The sequence below is a fragment of the Callorhinchus milii genome, unplaced genomic scaffold (assembly GCF_018977255.1).
Source record: "Callorhinchus milii isolate IMCB2004 unplaced genomic scaffold, IMCB_Cmil_1.0 Scaffold29, whole genome shotgun sequence".
Lineage (NCBI taxonomy): Eukaryota > Metazoa > Chordata > Chondrichthyes > Chimaeriformes > Callorhinchidae > Callorhinchus > Callorhinchus milii.
In genome coordinates, this window is record NW_024704770.1 from 377,094 (window position 1) to 391,861 (window position 14,768).

General features: G+C 52.0%; 1 protein-coding gene across 1 annotated transcript; it reads left to right on the top strand.

Annotated features, from left to right (window-relative positions):
• Positions 1-8,879: 8,879 nt before the first annotated feature.
• On the top strand, positions 8,880-13,951 carry trappc5 (trafficking protein particle complex subunit 5). The gene is made up of 3 exons (XM_042344692.1): positions 8,880-8,987; positions 10,430-10,534; positions 11,466-13,951. The coding sequence occupies exon 3, from the start codon at positions 11,469-11,471 to the stop codon at positions 12,033-12,035; it is 567 nt and encodes a 188-aa protein (XP_042200626.1). The 5' UTR covers positions 8,880-8,987; positions 10,430-10,534; positions 11,466-11,468; the 3' UTR covers positions 12,036-13,951.
• The last annotated feature ends 817 nt before the right edge of the window (positions 13,952-14,768 follow it).

Consider the following 14,768-nt stretch of genomic DNA (forward strand, 5'->3'; position numbering starts at 1 on the left):
GCCAGCCTGGCTCAGTCGCTGTGTGCCAGCCCGGCTCAGTCGCTGTGTGCCAGCCGGGCTCAGTCGCTGTGTGCCAGCCGGGCTCAGTCGCTGTGTGTCAGCCCGGCTCAGTCGCTGTGTGCCAGCCCGGCTCAGTCGCTGTGTGCCAGCCCGGCTCAGTCTGGCTCAGTCACTCGCGCTCTCTCTCACCTCTGGGTCAGAAGGATGTGGGTTCAAGCCACACATCAGGACTTGGAATCACACAGTCTAAACTGAAACTCCAAAGCAGTGCTGGGGAGGTGTTGTATTGTCAGAGGTACCATCCTTCAGATGAAATATTAAACTGAGGTCTATACTTGCTCAGGTGAATGTTAAAAATCGAACGGCGCTATCCGAAATACTCCACCCCCCCATACTGCGCCCCGAGACATTTGGTGATGACTTACCGGTCACTCTGTTGGCCAGGACGGCAGTGGCTGTGTCCAGGCTGTGGTTGTGGTTCAGTCCTGGGTACAGGTTAATGATTCCCTCCACAACCTGCAGCAGCTCCTCCATCCTCCTCAGCACCAGCTTCAACCCCATGTCACCATCACCTGACACACGGACACACACACACACACGCTGGTTACCTCGGGAAAACCAGTCAACCCGGGAATAGCCAACCACCTTGGGAATAGCCGGGCGGGAAAACCATTTAAATATGTGGAGTCCTGTAGCATATTGGTTAGAGCAGTCGCCTCGCAAGCGAGAGGACCTGGGTTTGATTCCCGGGCAGGGCGAAACCTTAGGCAACTTTCCTTACTCCGCACGCCGTTGTTTACCAGCAGTAAGTAGGAACCCGGTTGTTAGTCGATTGACGGTCCGCTTTTCTGGGGGTAATAAGCCCTCCAAAAAGTAAGATTAAAAAATAATGATAATAATTTGGCCACGCAATCCACGACTGTTTGTGGGATACTGCTGTGCTCAACTGTCTGCCGCGTTTAGCCCACAAAATACAGTTACTAGACTTTACCGTACACTTTCCCTGTGAAGCACTTGGAGTTGCCTGGAAGCTGTGATAAGGCGTTGTATCAAATGCAAGGATGATTGTTATTATAGAGGCGCAGCGACTTACCTTCAAAGAACAGAGCTTCCTTAAAGCGACCCAAAGATTCGGCAAATTTCTTCACGGTGCAGGTGAGCAGTGAGGTCTCTCCCGGGATGGCAAAGGCTCCTTCGGCACCAGCTTTCCCCAGGGACGGGCCACCAGCAGGAAGGCACACGGCCATGGCCAGAGAGGTACCTCTACAACTGGGGCTAGGGGGTGGGGTGCGGGGTGGGGGGATGAGATTGGCTCTGTCCACAGCCAGAGAGGGGTGAGTCCAGAACCATTCAAAAACTCCCCGTCCCCGAGCACTCGGGAAATGCTCTCCACAGATCTTTTCCTAACGCTGAACCAACAGTATAATATGTTGTTGTCTTAATCGTCGCTCACATAGCTCGTTCCCTCTAACGCTGATTTTCTATTAACACTGTATCCCGTGAAGCGCTTTGAGATGACTCAACGACGTGATGAAGCGCTGTATCACATGGAAGGATTTTTATTTGAATGAATTAAATAAAATAATAATATAATTGACCCTTATCTGGAGCGGGAACGGTTTGTGAGATCAGTCCAGTGAAGGCAGGATATCATCTGTGCTCTGGAGCGCTTTCCGCACCATGTGTGTAACACAGAGAGCCGTTCGATCCCACCAGAAAGGAATCTGCCCCGAAGGGACTCTCAGCTCCGCAGTGAAGTCTCAAAACTTGTGGGAAGAGTTTTGAATCTCTCCTTGTAGTCATCCCTTTCTCTCTCACTTTCTCGCTTTATCTCTCTCTCCCTCTCTCTCTCTCTCTCCTACAATATTGGTTTTCTCTACCTCACCTTCCCTTCCTCTCTCTCTCTCTCTCTCTTCTTCTAATCCACTACCACACTTTTTTCATTGCACCTGCCACGCAGTTATCTCAAATCTGTGCCATTTCCTCAAAGACTGGTGTGTTCAGCTCAAGGGAGTGGAATTTCTACATTCCTCTCTTTCGCTCTCTCGCTCACTCTCCCCAACCCGAAGTCACATTACAGCGTTCCCTCCAAGCAGGTATGGGCTCACATTCCAACTAAGTCATCCCGATTCCAGGAAAACAGGATCGTACTACAGCAGATTAAAGGCACGTGGCTGTAAGCACTCACAAACTCACACATCTCCGATCCCCTCCCCCTATTGAGCAGGAGAAAAGCCTTTAAAGTGCCCCCAGAGAGATCCTCCCTCCAGCCCTCGAGGCAGGTCCTGTATCTCCTCAGAGCACATGGTCAGTGGCCACAGAGGGACTGTTTGTGGCAAATCAAGGACACTCGCTCCGACATACAGCATTGCCATTGAGAGCACTATCTGACAAGCCTCCCGCTTGTCTCAGCCCTACCCGAGAGAGGTTTACAGGGTTAACAGAAGCCTCGGTAAACTGATTTAAAATTCAGCCATTAAACTCACGCCACAACACAACACAAGTCACCATTTTAAGACTGATTTTAATAACATGATCGTCCCTTTATTACCTATTCCACTTCTTGCCCTGAGCTAAGGTCAAGCTGCAGTTTGAGGAAATGCACAGATTCACAGAGTCAATGCACTTATATAGTGCCCTCCGCGCAGGGTAGCGACTCGGAGCGCTTATGGATGAGATTGCGAAGTCACAAACAGCTGCTGCGCAGGTTCTAAAGTCAATTCAGAGAACAACGAGGAAGATGGATCTTGTGGCTCAGTGGTTAGAGCAAGCGAGAGAGCCCGGGTTCGATTCGCGGGCAGGGCGAAACTTTAAGCAAGTTTCCTTACTCCAGACTCTTCCGTTTACCGAGCAGTATGTAGAAAGCCGGTTGTTAGTCGGTTGACGGATCACTTTCCAGGGGTAATAATCCCTCCCCCTTCCCCCCCCAAATTAAATGCTAATAATAATTCGGTCACTCAATCTATGACTTTTTGTGGGACACTGCTGTGCGCAATTAGCTCCCATGTTTCGTCCACAAAATATAGTCACTACAATTTTACAATACATTCTGTGAAGCGCTTTGAGATGTCTCAACAATGTGATAAGACGCGATATGAAGTGCAATGATTATTATTATTAGTGTTAGAGGAATGAGCTACGGGCAGTGATTGGACAAGCGAGGGGGCTCTTCAGCCCTTGAGAGAAGGTGTCTTAGAGAGGACCTTATAGAGGTGTGTAACATTGTATATGGGGTTGAACATTAAACCCAGATCACTAGATTAGGAGGCAACAAGGCTCTAAAACAAGAGGACATGGGATTAAAGATGCAAAGGGCACTTTTCAGGTGGACACCAGGAAGTTTTTCTTCACACGCGCGCACGTGTGTATGTGTTTGGGGCGACGGTTGAAAAGATGGGATTGAAAACTTTTCGGAAAAGTGCAAGGAAAAAGTTTGATACAAGTCCGGTGCAACTCTTTCAGGGCAGATTTTTTTTTAGCTCAGAGCCGGGTGTGTATCACACACTGTGGGAGCACCACATTGTCCCATTTGCTGCCCTTCAGGAGACGTTAAACTGAAGCCAGTCTGTCTGTTCAGGTGGACGTTAAAGATCCCGTTCTACTCTCAAATAGAGAAGGAAGTTCCTCTCTCTCTCTCTCTCCGGTGTCCTGGCCAACAATCCCCCAAATAAAACTGATCACTCACTTCACGGTTCTTTGTTGGACGTTGCTGTGCGCAAAGTGTGTACTGTATATTTTTCGCCTAAAAAGTACACAGTCAGTCATCCCACTTTATGGGAATCAGTTGCGAAACGCTTTAAATTTAGACTCTTATTTCAGTGGTGGCCAATTGTTTTGGTCGGTCAACCAAACTAATTTTCCTGAGTGAATATTACTTGATTAATGGATGCACCGTGAACATCGCCAATCTTGAGCTGCAGGAAATTGATTTTAAAACAGCCGCACCTGGACTGGTACGAGTTCTTGTGGCCATCGCTGCTCTCTATGAAGCATTATTATAATTTACAAAGATGTACCAAGGGTGTAATAAAAATAAGAAGAATCCTTGCATTTGATACAGCGTCTCGTCATGTCGTTGAAACGTCTCAAAGCGTTTCACAGAATATATTGTAAAGTGCATCGCACACTGTCCTGGACCAAACCCCGTACCCCCATCTCACCAGTTCCGGCCCAGGCTCCACTGGCTCCCCATTTCCGAATGGATCGACTTCAAGATCCTCACACTCGTGTTCAAATTCCTTCGCTCTCTGGAAACTCCCTCCCTCTCCCCACCTCCTCACTCCCCAATCCACCACCCGGTCAGCGCCTCCGCTTGACCGGCACTGGCCTCCTGCTCGTCGCTTGCACCCTCCGCCCCACCATTAAAGTCGTGGGGAAGGTTTATTACCCCCGGAAGGTGATCCACCAATCGCCTAACAACTGGGTTCTTACTTGCTGCTAGGTAAACAGAACGTGTGGGGTAAGGAAACTTGCCTGTGGTTTCGCCCCGCCCGGGAATCGGACCTGGGTCCTCTCGCTTGCCGGGCGAACATACTAACCACTGAGCTACAGGGCTCCACTGTACAGCACAGAAACAGGTCGTTCGGCCTCACCAGTCCGTAACACCATTTATACTTCACGCTGTTTATAGGCACCTGTTCCACTCTTCGTTCATGTGAAGGTCTGGATTCCTGTGGATTGTATCCACACGGTCTCAGAAGTCTGACCTGGATGGGAAGGAGCCAAGGCATTGACTGCCCTCTGTTGGCAATGAAAGGTGAAGACAGCAGAACACAGAGCGACATTTGCACACGGCCTTTCACATTGGGAGGATGTCTGAACTTTGGGGGGGGGGGGGCAGTGTAGGGAGTGGGGGTGTCAGTGTGGAGGGGATCAGTGTGGGTGGGTCAGTATTGGAGGGTTAGTGTGGTGGGGGGGGGGGGTGTCAGTGTGGGGGGGTCGGTGCGGGGGTGTTGGAGGGTCAGTGTGGGTGGGAGTCGGTGTGGAGGGGGCGGTGTTGGGGGGGGTCAGTGTGCGGGGATCAATGAGGGGGGAACAGTGTAGGTGAGTGTCAGTGTGGGGGATGTCAGTGTTGGGGGGTCAGTGTAGGGGGTGTGGGTATAAGGTATGTGGGGGGGTATAGGGTGTGTGGGGTTGGTATGGGGTGTGTGGGGGTACAGGATGTATGTGGGGAGTATAGGGTGTATGTGGGGGTATAGTGTATATGTGGGGGTGCAGAGGGTATACGGGGGTATAGATTGTATATGGGAGTATAGAGCATATATGGGGGGATATAGGTTGTGTGTGGGGGGCATAAGGTGTGTGTGGGGAGGGGTTTCTAGTGTGTGGGGGGGTATATAGTGTGTGTAGAGTGTGGGGGATATAGGGTGTGTGTATGGGGTGTGTGGGGGTATAAGGTGTGTATACGGTGTGTGGGTGGTATAGGTTGTGTGTATAGGGTGTGTGGATAGGGTGTGGGAGGTATAGGATGGTGTATAGGGTGTGTGGGGGTATAGGGTGTGTGGGGGGCATAGGGTGTGGGGGGTATAGGGTGTGTGTATAGGGTTTGGGGGGTATAGGGTGTGTGTATGGGGTGTGGGGGGGTATATGGTGTGTGTATGGGGTGGGTGTATGGGGTGTGGGGGGGAAAGGGGGTGTGTATGGGGTGTGTATAGGGTGTGTGGGGGTATAGGGTGTGTATATGGGGTGTGGGGGGTATAGGGTGTGTGTATGGGGTGTGTATGGGGTGTGTGGGGTTATAGGGTGTGTGTATGGGGTGTGGGGGTATAGGGTGTGCGTATAGGGTATGTGTGGGGTATAGGGTGTGTGTATGGGGTGTGTGGGGGTATAGGGTGTGTGTATGGGGTGTGGGGGGGGAGGGTGTGTGTGTAGGGTGTGGGGGGTATAGGGTGTGTGTATAGGGTGTGGGGGTATAGGGTGTGTGTATGGGGTGTGTGGGGCGTATAGGGTGTGTGTGTGGGGGTATAGGGTGAGTGTATAGGGTGTGTAGGGTATAGGGTGTGTTTATAGGGTGTGGGGGTATAGGGTGTGTGTATGGGGTGTGTATGGTGTGTGGGGGGTATAGGGTGTGTGTATGGGGTGTGTATGGGGTGTGGGGGTATAGGGTGTGTGTATGGGGTGTGTATGGGGTGTGGGGGTTATAGGGTGTGTGTATGGGGTGTGTATGGTGTGGGGGGTATAGGGTGTGTGTATGGGGTGTGTGGGGTTATAGGGTGTGTGTATGGGGTGTGGGGGTATAGGGTGTGTGTATAGGGTGTGTGTATGGGGTGTGTGGGGTATAGGGTGTGTGTATAGGGTGTGTGCGGGGTATAGGGTGTGTGTATATGGTGTGGGGGTATAGGGTGTGGGGGGTATAGGGTGTGTGTATGGGATGTGTGTATGGGGTGTGTATAGGGTGTGGGGGAGTATGGGGTGTGTGTATGGGGTGTGTGGGGTGGTATAGGGTGTGTGGGGGGATATAGGGTGTGTGTATGGGGTGTGTGGGGGGTATAGGGTGTGTGTATGGGGTGGGGGGGGGAAGGGTGTGTGTGTAGGGTGTGGGGGGTATAGGGTGTGTGTATGGGGTGTGTGTATGGGGTGTGTATAGGGTGTGGGGGGTATAGGGTGTGTGTATGGGGTGTGTGGGGGGTATAGGGTGTGTGTATGGGGTGTGTGGGGGTATAGGGTGTGTGTGGGGGGGTATAGGGTGTGTGTATAGGGTGTGTGGGTATAGGGTGTGTTTATAGGGTGTGGGGGTATAGGGTGTGTGTATGGGGTTTGTATGGGGTGTGGGGGTATAGGGTGTGTGTATGGGGTGTGTATGGGGTGTGGGGGTTATAGGGTGTGTGTATGGGGTGTGTATGGTGTGTGGGGGTATAGGGTGTGTGTATGGGGTGTGGGGGTATAGGGTGTGTGTATAGGGTGTGTGTATGGGGTGTGTGGGGGTATAGGATGTGTGTATAGGGTGTGTGCGGGGTATAGGGTGTGTGTATAGGGTATGGGGGTATAGGGTGTGGGGGGTATAGGGTGTGTGTATGGGATGTGTGTATGGGGTGTGTATAGGGTGTGGGGGGGTATGGGGTGTGTGTATGGGGTGTGTGGGGTGGTATAGGGTGTGTGGGGGGTATGGGGTGTGTGTATGGGGTGTGTGGGGGGGTATAGGGTGTGTGGGGGGTATGGGGTGTGTGTATGGGGTGTGTGGGGGGGTATAGGGTGTGTGGGGGGGTATGGGGTGTGTGTATGGGGTGTGTGGGGGGTATAGGTGTGTGGGGGGTTATAGGGGTGTGTATATGGGGTGTGTGGGGGGGTTATAGGGTGTGTGTATGGGGTGTGTGGGGGGGTATGGGGTGTGTGTATGGGGTGTGTGGGGGGGTTATAGGGTGTGTGTATGGGGTGTGTGGGGGGGTATGGGGTGTGTGTATGGGGTGTGGGGGGGGAGGGTGTGTGTGTAGAGTGTGGGGGGTATAGGGTGTGTGTATGGGGTGTGTGGGGGGTATAGGGTGTGTGTATGGGGTGTGTGGGGGGTATAGGGTGTGTGTGGGGGGGTATAGGGTGTGTGTATAGGGTGTGTGGGGTATAGGGTGTGTTTATAGGGGGTGGGGGTATAGGGTGTGTGTATGGGGTGTGTATGGGGTGTGGGGGTATAGGGTGTGTGTATGGGGTGTGTATGGGGTGTGTGGGGTTATGGGTGTGTGTATAGGGTGTGTGTGGTGTGTATAGGGTGTGTGTATGGGGTGTGTGTGGTGTGTATAGGGTGTGTGTATGGGGTGTGTGTGGTGTGTATAGGGTGTGTGTATAGGGTGTGGGGGTATAGGGAGTGGTGTATAGTGTGTGTGTGGTGTATAGGGTGTGTGTATAGGGTGTGGGGGGTATAGGGGTGTGGGGGGTATAGGGTGTGTGTATGGGATGTGTGTATGGGGTGTGTATAGGGTGTGGGGGGTATGGGGTGTGTGTATGGGGTGTGTGGGGTGGTATAGGGTGTGTGGGGGGTATGGGGTGTGTGTATGGGGTGTGTGGGGGGGGTATAGGGTGTGTGGGGGGTATGGGGTGTGTGTATGGGGTGTGTGGGGGGGTATAGGGTGTGTGGGGGGGTTATAGGGTGTGTGTATGGGGTGTGTGGGGGGTATGGGGTGTGTGGGGGGGTTATAGGGTGTGTGTATGGGGTGTGTGGGGGGTATAGGGTGTGTGTATAGGGTGTGGGGGGGGGGTATGGGGTGTGGGGGGTATGGGGTGTGTGTATGGGGTGTGTATGGTGTGGGGGGGTATGGGGTGTGTGTATGGGGTGTGTGGGGTATGGGGTGTGTGTATGGGGTGTGTATAGGGTGTGGGGGGTATGGGGTGTGTGTATGGGGTGTGTGGGGGGGTATGGGGTGTGTGTATGGGGTGTGTGGGGGGTATAGGGTGTGTGTATGGGGTGTGTGGGGGGTATGGGGTGTGTGTATGAGGTGTGTATAGGGTGTGGGGGGTATGGGGTGTGTGTATAGGGTGTGGGGGGGTATGGGGTGTGTGTATGGGGTGTGTGGGGGGGTATGGGGTGTGTGTATGGGGTGTGTGGGGGGGTATGGGGTGTGTGTATGAGGTGTGTATAGGGTGTGGGGGTATGGGGTGTGTGTATGGGGTGTGTGGGGGGGTATAGGGTGTGTGTATGGGGTGTGTGGGGTGTGTGTATGAGGTGTGTATAGGGTGTGGGGGGTATGGGGTGGGTGTATGGGGTGTGGGGGGGTATGGGGTGTGTGTATGGGGTGTGTGGGGGGGTATGGGGTGTGTGTATGGGGTGTGTGGGGGGGTATAGGGTGTGTGTATGGGGTGTGTGGGGGGTATGGGGTGTGTGTATGAGGTGTGTATAGGGTGTGGGGGGTATGGGGTGTGTATAGGGTGTGGGGGGTGTGGGGTGTGTGTATGGGGTGTGTGGGGATATAGGACTATTGACCCCGGAAGTGACGTATCACCAACAGCGACCCGGAAACAGTAACTTCAGCTCCAGACACTGACACTGAGAGCGAAACACCGTAAGAGAGTGACAGTGAGAGAGAGAGAGTGACAGTGAGAGAGTGAGAAAGAGACAGAGAGAGAGTGACAGTGAGAGAGAGACAGAGAGAGAGTGACAGTGAGAGAGAGACAGAGAGAGAGTGACAGAGAGAGTGACAGTGAGAGAGTGACAGAGAGAGTGACAGTGAGAGAGTGAGAGAGAGTGACAGAGAGAGTGACAGTGAGAGAGAGACACAGAGAGAGTGTGAGAGAGTGACAGAGAGAGTGACAGTGAGAGTGACAGAGAGAGTGACAGAGAGAGAGAGAGTGAGAGAGTGACAGTGAGAGAGTGACAGAGAGAGTGACAGTGAGAGAGTGACAGAGAGAGAGTGACAGTGAGAGAGTGACAGTGAGAGAGTGACAGTGAGAGAGTGACAGAGAGAGTGAGAGAGAGGGTGACAGAGAGAGAGTGGAGAGAGAGTGACAGAGAGAGAGAGACTGACAGTGAGAGAGAGAGTGACAGTGAGTGAGAGAGTAACAGAGAGAGAGTGACAGAGCGTGAGTGACAGTGAGAGAGTGACAGTGAGAGAGAGAGTGACAGAGAGAGAGAGTGACTGTGAGGGAGTGAAAGTGAGAGAGAGAGTGACAGTGAGAGAGCGAGAGTAACAGAGAGAGAGTGACAGAGAGAGAGTGACAGAGAGAGAGAAAGAGTGCCATAGAGAGAGAGAGTGTGACAGTGAGAGTGACAGAGAGAGACATAGAGAGAGAGTGACAGAGAGAGAGTGTATGGGGGGGATGTGTGTGTATGGGTGTGTGTGTGTGTATGGGTGTGTGTGTATGGGTGTGTGTGTGTGTGTATGGGGGGTGTGTGTATGGGGGATGTGTGTATGGGAGGGATGTGTGTATGGGGGGGGGGGGGTGTATGGGGGGATGTTTGTGTATGGGGGGATGTGTGTGTATGAGGGTGTGTGTGTGTGTATGAGGGTGTGTGTGTGTATGAGGGTGTGTGTGTGTATGTATGAGGGGTGTGTGTGTGTATGAGGGGGTGTGTGTGTATGGGGGGATGTGTGTGTATGGGGGGATGTGTGTGTATGGGGGGGATGTGTGTGTATGGGGGGGATGTGTGTGTATGGGGGGGGTGTGTGTGTATGGGGGGGATGTGTGTGTATGGGGGGGGGTGTGTGTGAATGGGGGGGATGTGTGTGTATGGGGGGGGGGTGTGTGTGTATGGGGGGGGTGTGTGTGTATGGGGGGGGGGTGTGTGTGTATGGGGGGGGATGTGTGTGTATGGGGGGGGGATGTGTGTGTGTATGGGGGGGATGTGTGTGTATGGGGGGATGTGTGTGTATGGGGGGGTGTGTGTGTATGGGGGGGTGTGTGTATGGGGGGGGTGTGTGTGAGGCTGCGAATTAACAGCAAGGAATTGCAGTGTTAAACCTGGCGGCTACAGGTTGCTCACGCTCGCACCTCGTTGCTTTCTCAGGGGTTCCTCGGTCGGGAACGATTGCCGGACGTCCACTCGCTCGGGCCATTGCAGCAGCCGTTGCCCCACTGCTCGCCTGCTTCCCGCGGAGCGAGGCCCTGCCAGGTCAGCGCGGCCAAGCCCCGTTTATAACATGCTTCATTATAATGCTGAGAGCGTGTCGTAACGAGACGTCTCGACAACGTGATAAGGCGCCTCATCAGTACATCAACGCAGGAATTATTATTGTATTGTTCGCGGCTGTTTGTGGAACGTCGCTGCACACAATTTGGTCGTTCCCTTTTGCCGACAAAGACACAGTCACTGTATGGTGCAGCGTAACACTCTTGAGACGTCCGCCTGACGTGAAAGGCATTGAATCAAATGCAAGGACTATAATATTAATAAGCGGAGGATAGGAGGATGGTTGGGAGCGTAGACTGTATGAGTTCTAAGTTCCAACGTGAGGCCTGGAACGTACAACCTTCTGACTGAGGCCAAACCTGTGGCGTTTTGGTTAGAGCGCTCGCCTCGCAAGTGAGACGATCCAGGTTCGATTCCCAGGCAGGGCGAAACGTTAGGCAAGTTTCCTTACTCCACACTCCCCTGTTTACCTAACAGTAAGTAGGAAGCTGGTTGTTAGTCGATTGGCCGATCACTTTTCTGGGAGTAATAATCCCTTAAACAAATGCGGTCACTCAATCCGCGACTGTTTGTGGGGACGCTGCTGTGCGCAATTGGCTGCCGCATTTCAGCCACAAAATATACAGTCGGTTCACTTCACAGTATATTCTGTGAAGCGCTTTTGAGACGTCTCAAAGACGTAATGAGGCGCTGTATCAAATGGAAGTATTATTGTTATTAATGGCTGTTGACTTTAAAGACGAATGAAAGGGATAGTTACACATCCAGAGCATTCTTCGCATTGGCAAGTGAGCTTTAATGCCCACGCTAGGCTCTGAGTGCAACTCTCGACACGGTCTTCACCTTCTGATTATTATTATCAATGGATTATTAATATTACCTATATTATTACTCTTATCTTGTTTTCGTAAAGAACATGGACACTCGCTTCACTCGGGGTAAGTCGGTGATACTGGAGCGAGCTATCACTCGACCCAAGACGGAGGTCGGCCTGAGTGCCTTCACCCTGCTCTTCTCTGAGATCGTGCAGTACTGCCAGAACCGGGTCTACTCTGTCTCCGAGCTGCAGAACAAGCTGTCAGAGCTGGGCCAGCAGGTGGGCGCCCGCATCCTGGATGTGCTGGTGATGCGGGAGAAAAACGGCAAGCGGGAGACCAAGGTCATCAACGTCCTTCTCTTCATCAAGGTCAGCGTGTGGAAGGCGCTGTTCGGCAAAGAGGCAGACAAGTTGGAGCAGGCCAACGATGACGACAAGACCTACTACATCATCGAGAAGGAGCCCCTCATCAACACCTACATATCGGTGCCTAAGGAAAACAGCACGCTGAACTGTGCCTCCTTCACTGCCGGCATTGTGGAGGCCATCCTCACCTACAGTGGCTTCCCTGCCAAGGTCACCGCCCACTGGCACAAGGGAACCACCCTCATGATCAAGTTTGACGAGTCTGTGATCGCCAGGGACAAAACCTTGGATGGGCGTTAGCGTGGGGGTGGGGGGATTTGGGTTTTGGTGGAGGGGGCATTAGCAGTGCATGTCGATTCTTTTTTAATGCACCTTTCCCTCCTTCCGTCCCTCCCCGAGTCTTGGAAGAATAAGCTGGTGACATCCTTTTTAAAGTGGAAACAAGGTTTTACTTTGGATTGCTGTATTCTAGTGAGCAAACCTCAACCAACACACTGTTTGTTTCCATATCGTTTAATTTGCTTTGTCCCCTGTCCAGTTCTTTGTTCCCCCCGCAGGTACTGCTTCCAAACTTTGCTGGAGCTCTCTGCAATATTAGCCCCCACCACTCCAACACACCACTCCCTTAATTCCACCCCCAATTCTTGAACTGAAGCATTCCTGTCAGTTTCTGGCATTCGTTAGCATTTGTGTAAATTAGTGACAGTTGGTCATTTTTCTTGTGGTGTAGAAAATTTGCCCCGTTGCCCGGAATCTTGTTGACTATTCCCGTGACCGTATTTCATGTCAGTTCTGAGGGTATGGGGTGGGAGGGGTGAGGGGATGGAGGCAATTCTTGCATTGGTGCAAGTCAGTCTCGTTCTGGCCTGAGACGCAGAGCTGCACTGGTGCTTACTCTCTGCTCAAGAAGCTTCTCAACAGTAAAACAACGTACAGATGAAGCTTTATTCCTGAATTGTTATTGTGACTGGCCAAATAAATAGCTCGTCACCAACCCGTTAAGGTTTTTTTTCTGTGCATTAATTTATCTCTTAAAACGAGATGGGGGTGGAGATTGGGCCATGTTAACAGGGGGCCAGTATGTCTTGTGTCAGTCACGGGGCAATTTATGGGGACCTTATCTTGGGTGTGAAATGCCGAGACCCTGCTCTATAGAAGGGCATTATATAAAGGCGAGTTGTACTTTTGGTCATCACCATCTTAAGAGACTGACAGACTTACGAAGCTGAGGTTTCCATTTATGTATCACCCCTACACGTGGAAATTCACCTGCATTGGCATGGAAGGCCCACAGAGCAGGTATGTGTTGGAGGTAATGTCTGGAGTTCAACCAGTTATAAACTACTGCTTGCTGTTGTAAGTGCTGTCTGGAGAGTTTCCCACTCCTTGTCCAGCTTGGGGTTTGGCCTGCAGAGTTAACGGGATGTCTTCCCCCAATAACCGTTCTGTGGAGGGGGGGGTGTGGGGTAGTGGCAGGGGGTGCTGGAGCAGGGAGTGGGGGAACGGGCCAGGGAGAAAGAGTCTCTGGGTAGCAGCGAGGAACGGAGATCCTGATTTTTAAAAACATTTATTTGCACTAATCTGTGAGCTCAGCCCTCGTGCTCAGCTCCCACCTCAGCCTCCAAGCAGGAACTGCCTCAGTCCAAAACATTTGTTGGGAGGATTTGCCTCAGTGGTGATTGGGAATTGAGTGTTAGCAAGTGATGGAGCATTGATAACTATTTTTGGGGTTCAAGTCAGGATTTTTTTTGATCGCTCTGTGATTAGTCTTGCTGACCATGACTGGAGCGATGGAATGTTGCTCAGTGACTATTTCTCCTCTTTGACTCAGCTTTTGACATCAGCTGAGCTATTTGAGATGCCCTTTGCAAATGGTCAGTACTGTTGTGTATTTATTAGAGCATTGATAGATCAGAAAGGTTAAGAGTTCCCCAACTAAAATAAGCACCCAGTAAACTAGCACCGAGGTGGGAAGGCTGGGACCAACCATCCCCAAGGTGTTTTGCACCCTTGGCACAGTTTCTTTGATCAAGATCTCACTCAACTCCATTGGACTATGCGATCAGTTGATGCTCAGATTAACTCATTAGTAACTAAACAAAGGGAACGTTCTGGTAATGTCAACTCTCACTGAGGAATAGCGTGGAAACCATTCGGTTTGTAACATGCGAGACTCCCCCCAGGTTCAATTGAATAAAACACAAGGTTCCCTTCAATCCTTTGCCTCTTGTCTTTCTTCCTCAACTAAACCATTTCTCAGACCGCTCTCTACCAATTTGACTGTTGGTAGCATTCTTGCCTATTAGTCAGAAAGTTGTGGGTTCAGGCCCTGCGTGGGGACATTAATAATAATAATAATCCTCGCATTTGATATAGCGCTTTTCACGTCGGGAGAGGACGTCCCAAAGCGCTTCACAGAACACACTGTAAAGTGAATTGACTGTATATTTGTGGGCGAACGCGGCAGCCAATTGCGCACAGCAATGTCCCACAAACAGTCGTAGATTGAAAATGACCAATTTATTATTGTTTTGTTTTGGAGGATTATTATTAGGCTCTGTGTGGAGTAAGGAAACTTGCCCGAGGTTTCGCCCTCTGCCGGGAATTGAACCCAGGTGTCTCGCTTGCAAAGCGAGTGCTCTAACCACTGAGCTACAGGACTCCACGTCCACGTCAATTCACTTTACAGTGTGTTCTGTGAAGCGCTTTGGGACGTCCTCCCGACGTGAAAAGCGCTATATCAAATGCGAGGATTATTATTATTATTATTATTATTACAGCTGCAGCCCAGAGGAGGGCAGTGGGTGGTGGGGGGTCACATGATAAGGGAAGGCGAGCCGGCACTGGCGGTCACGTGACAGCCCGGCCGCGAGGGTCATGTGATGCGGTTGGCGTCACGGGGTGGGAGGCAGGGCTGGGGCAGCACGTGACGGGAGCGGCCTGCGAGGTCCGGGATTGGTCAGCCCGCGGCACGTGACGGCTGCTGGTCCGGACTCCTCCTCCTCGCCCCGCCCCGCGCGGCACGTGACGGCG

What these genes read in the sequence shown, in the direction of transcription:
- trappc5 (XM_042344692.1), top strand. Translation starts at nt 11,469, where the DNA reads ATGGACACTCGCTTCACTCGGGGTAAGTCGGTGATACTGGAGCGAGCT.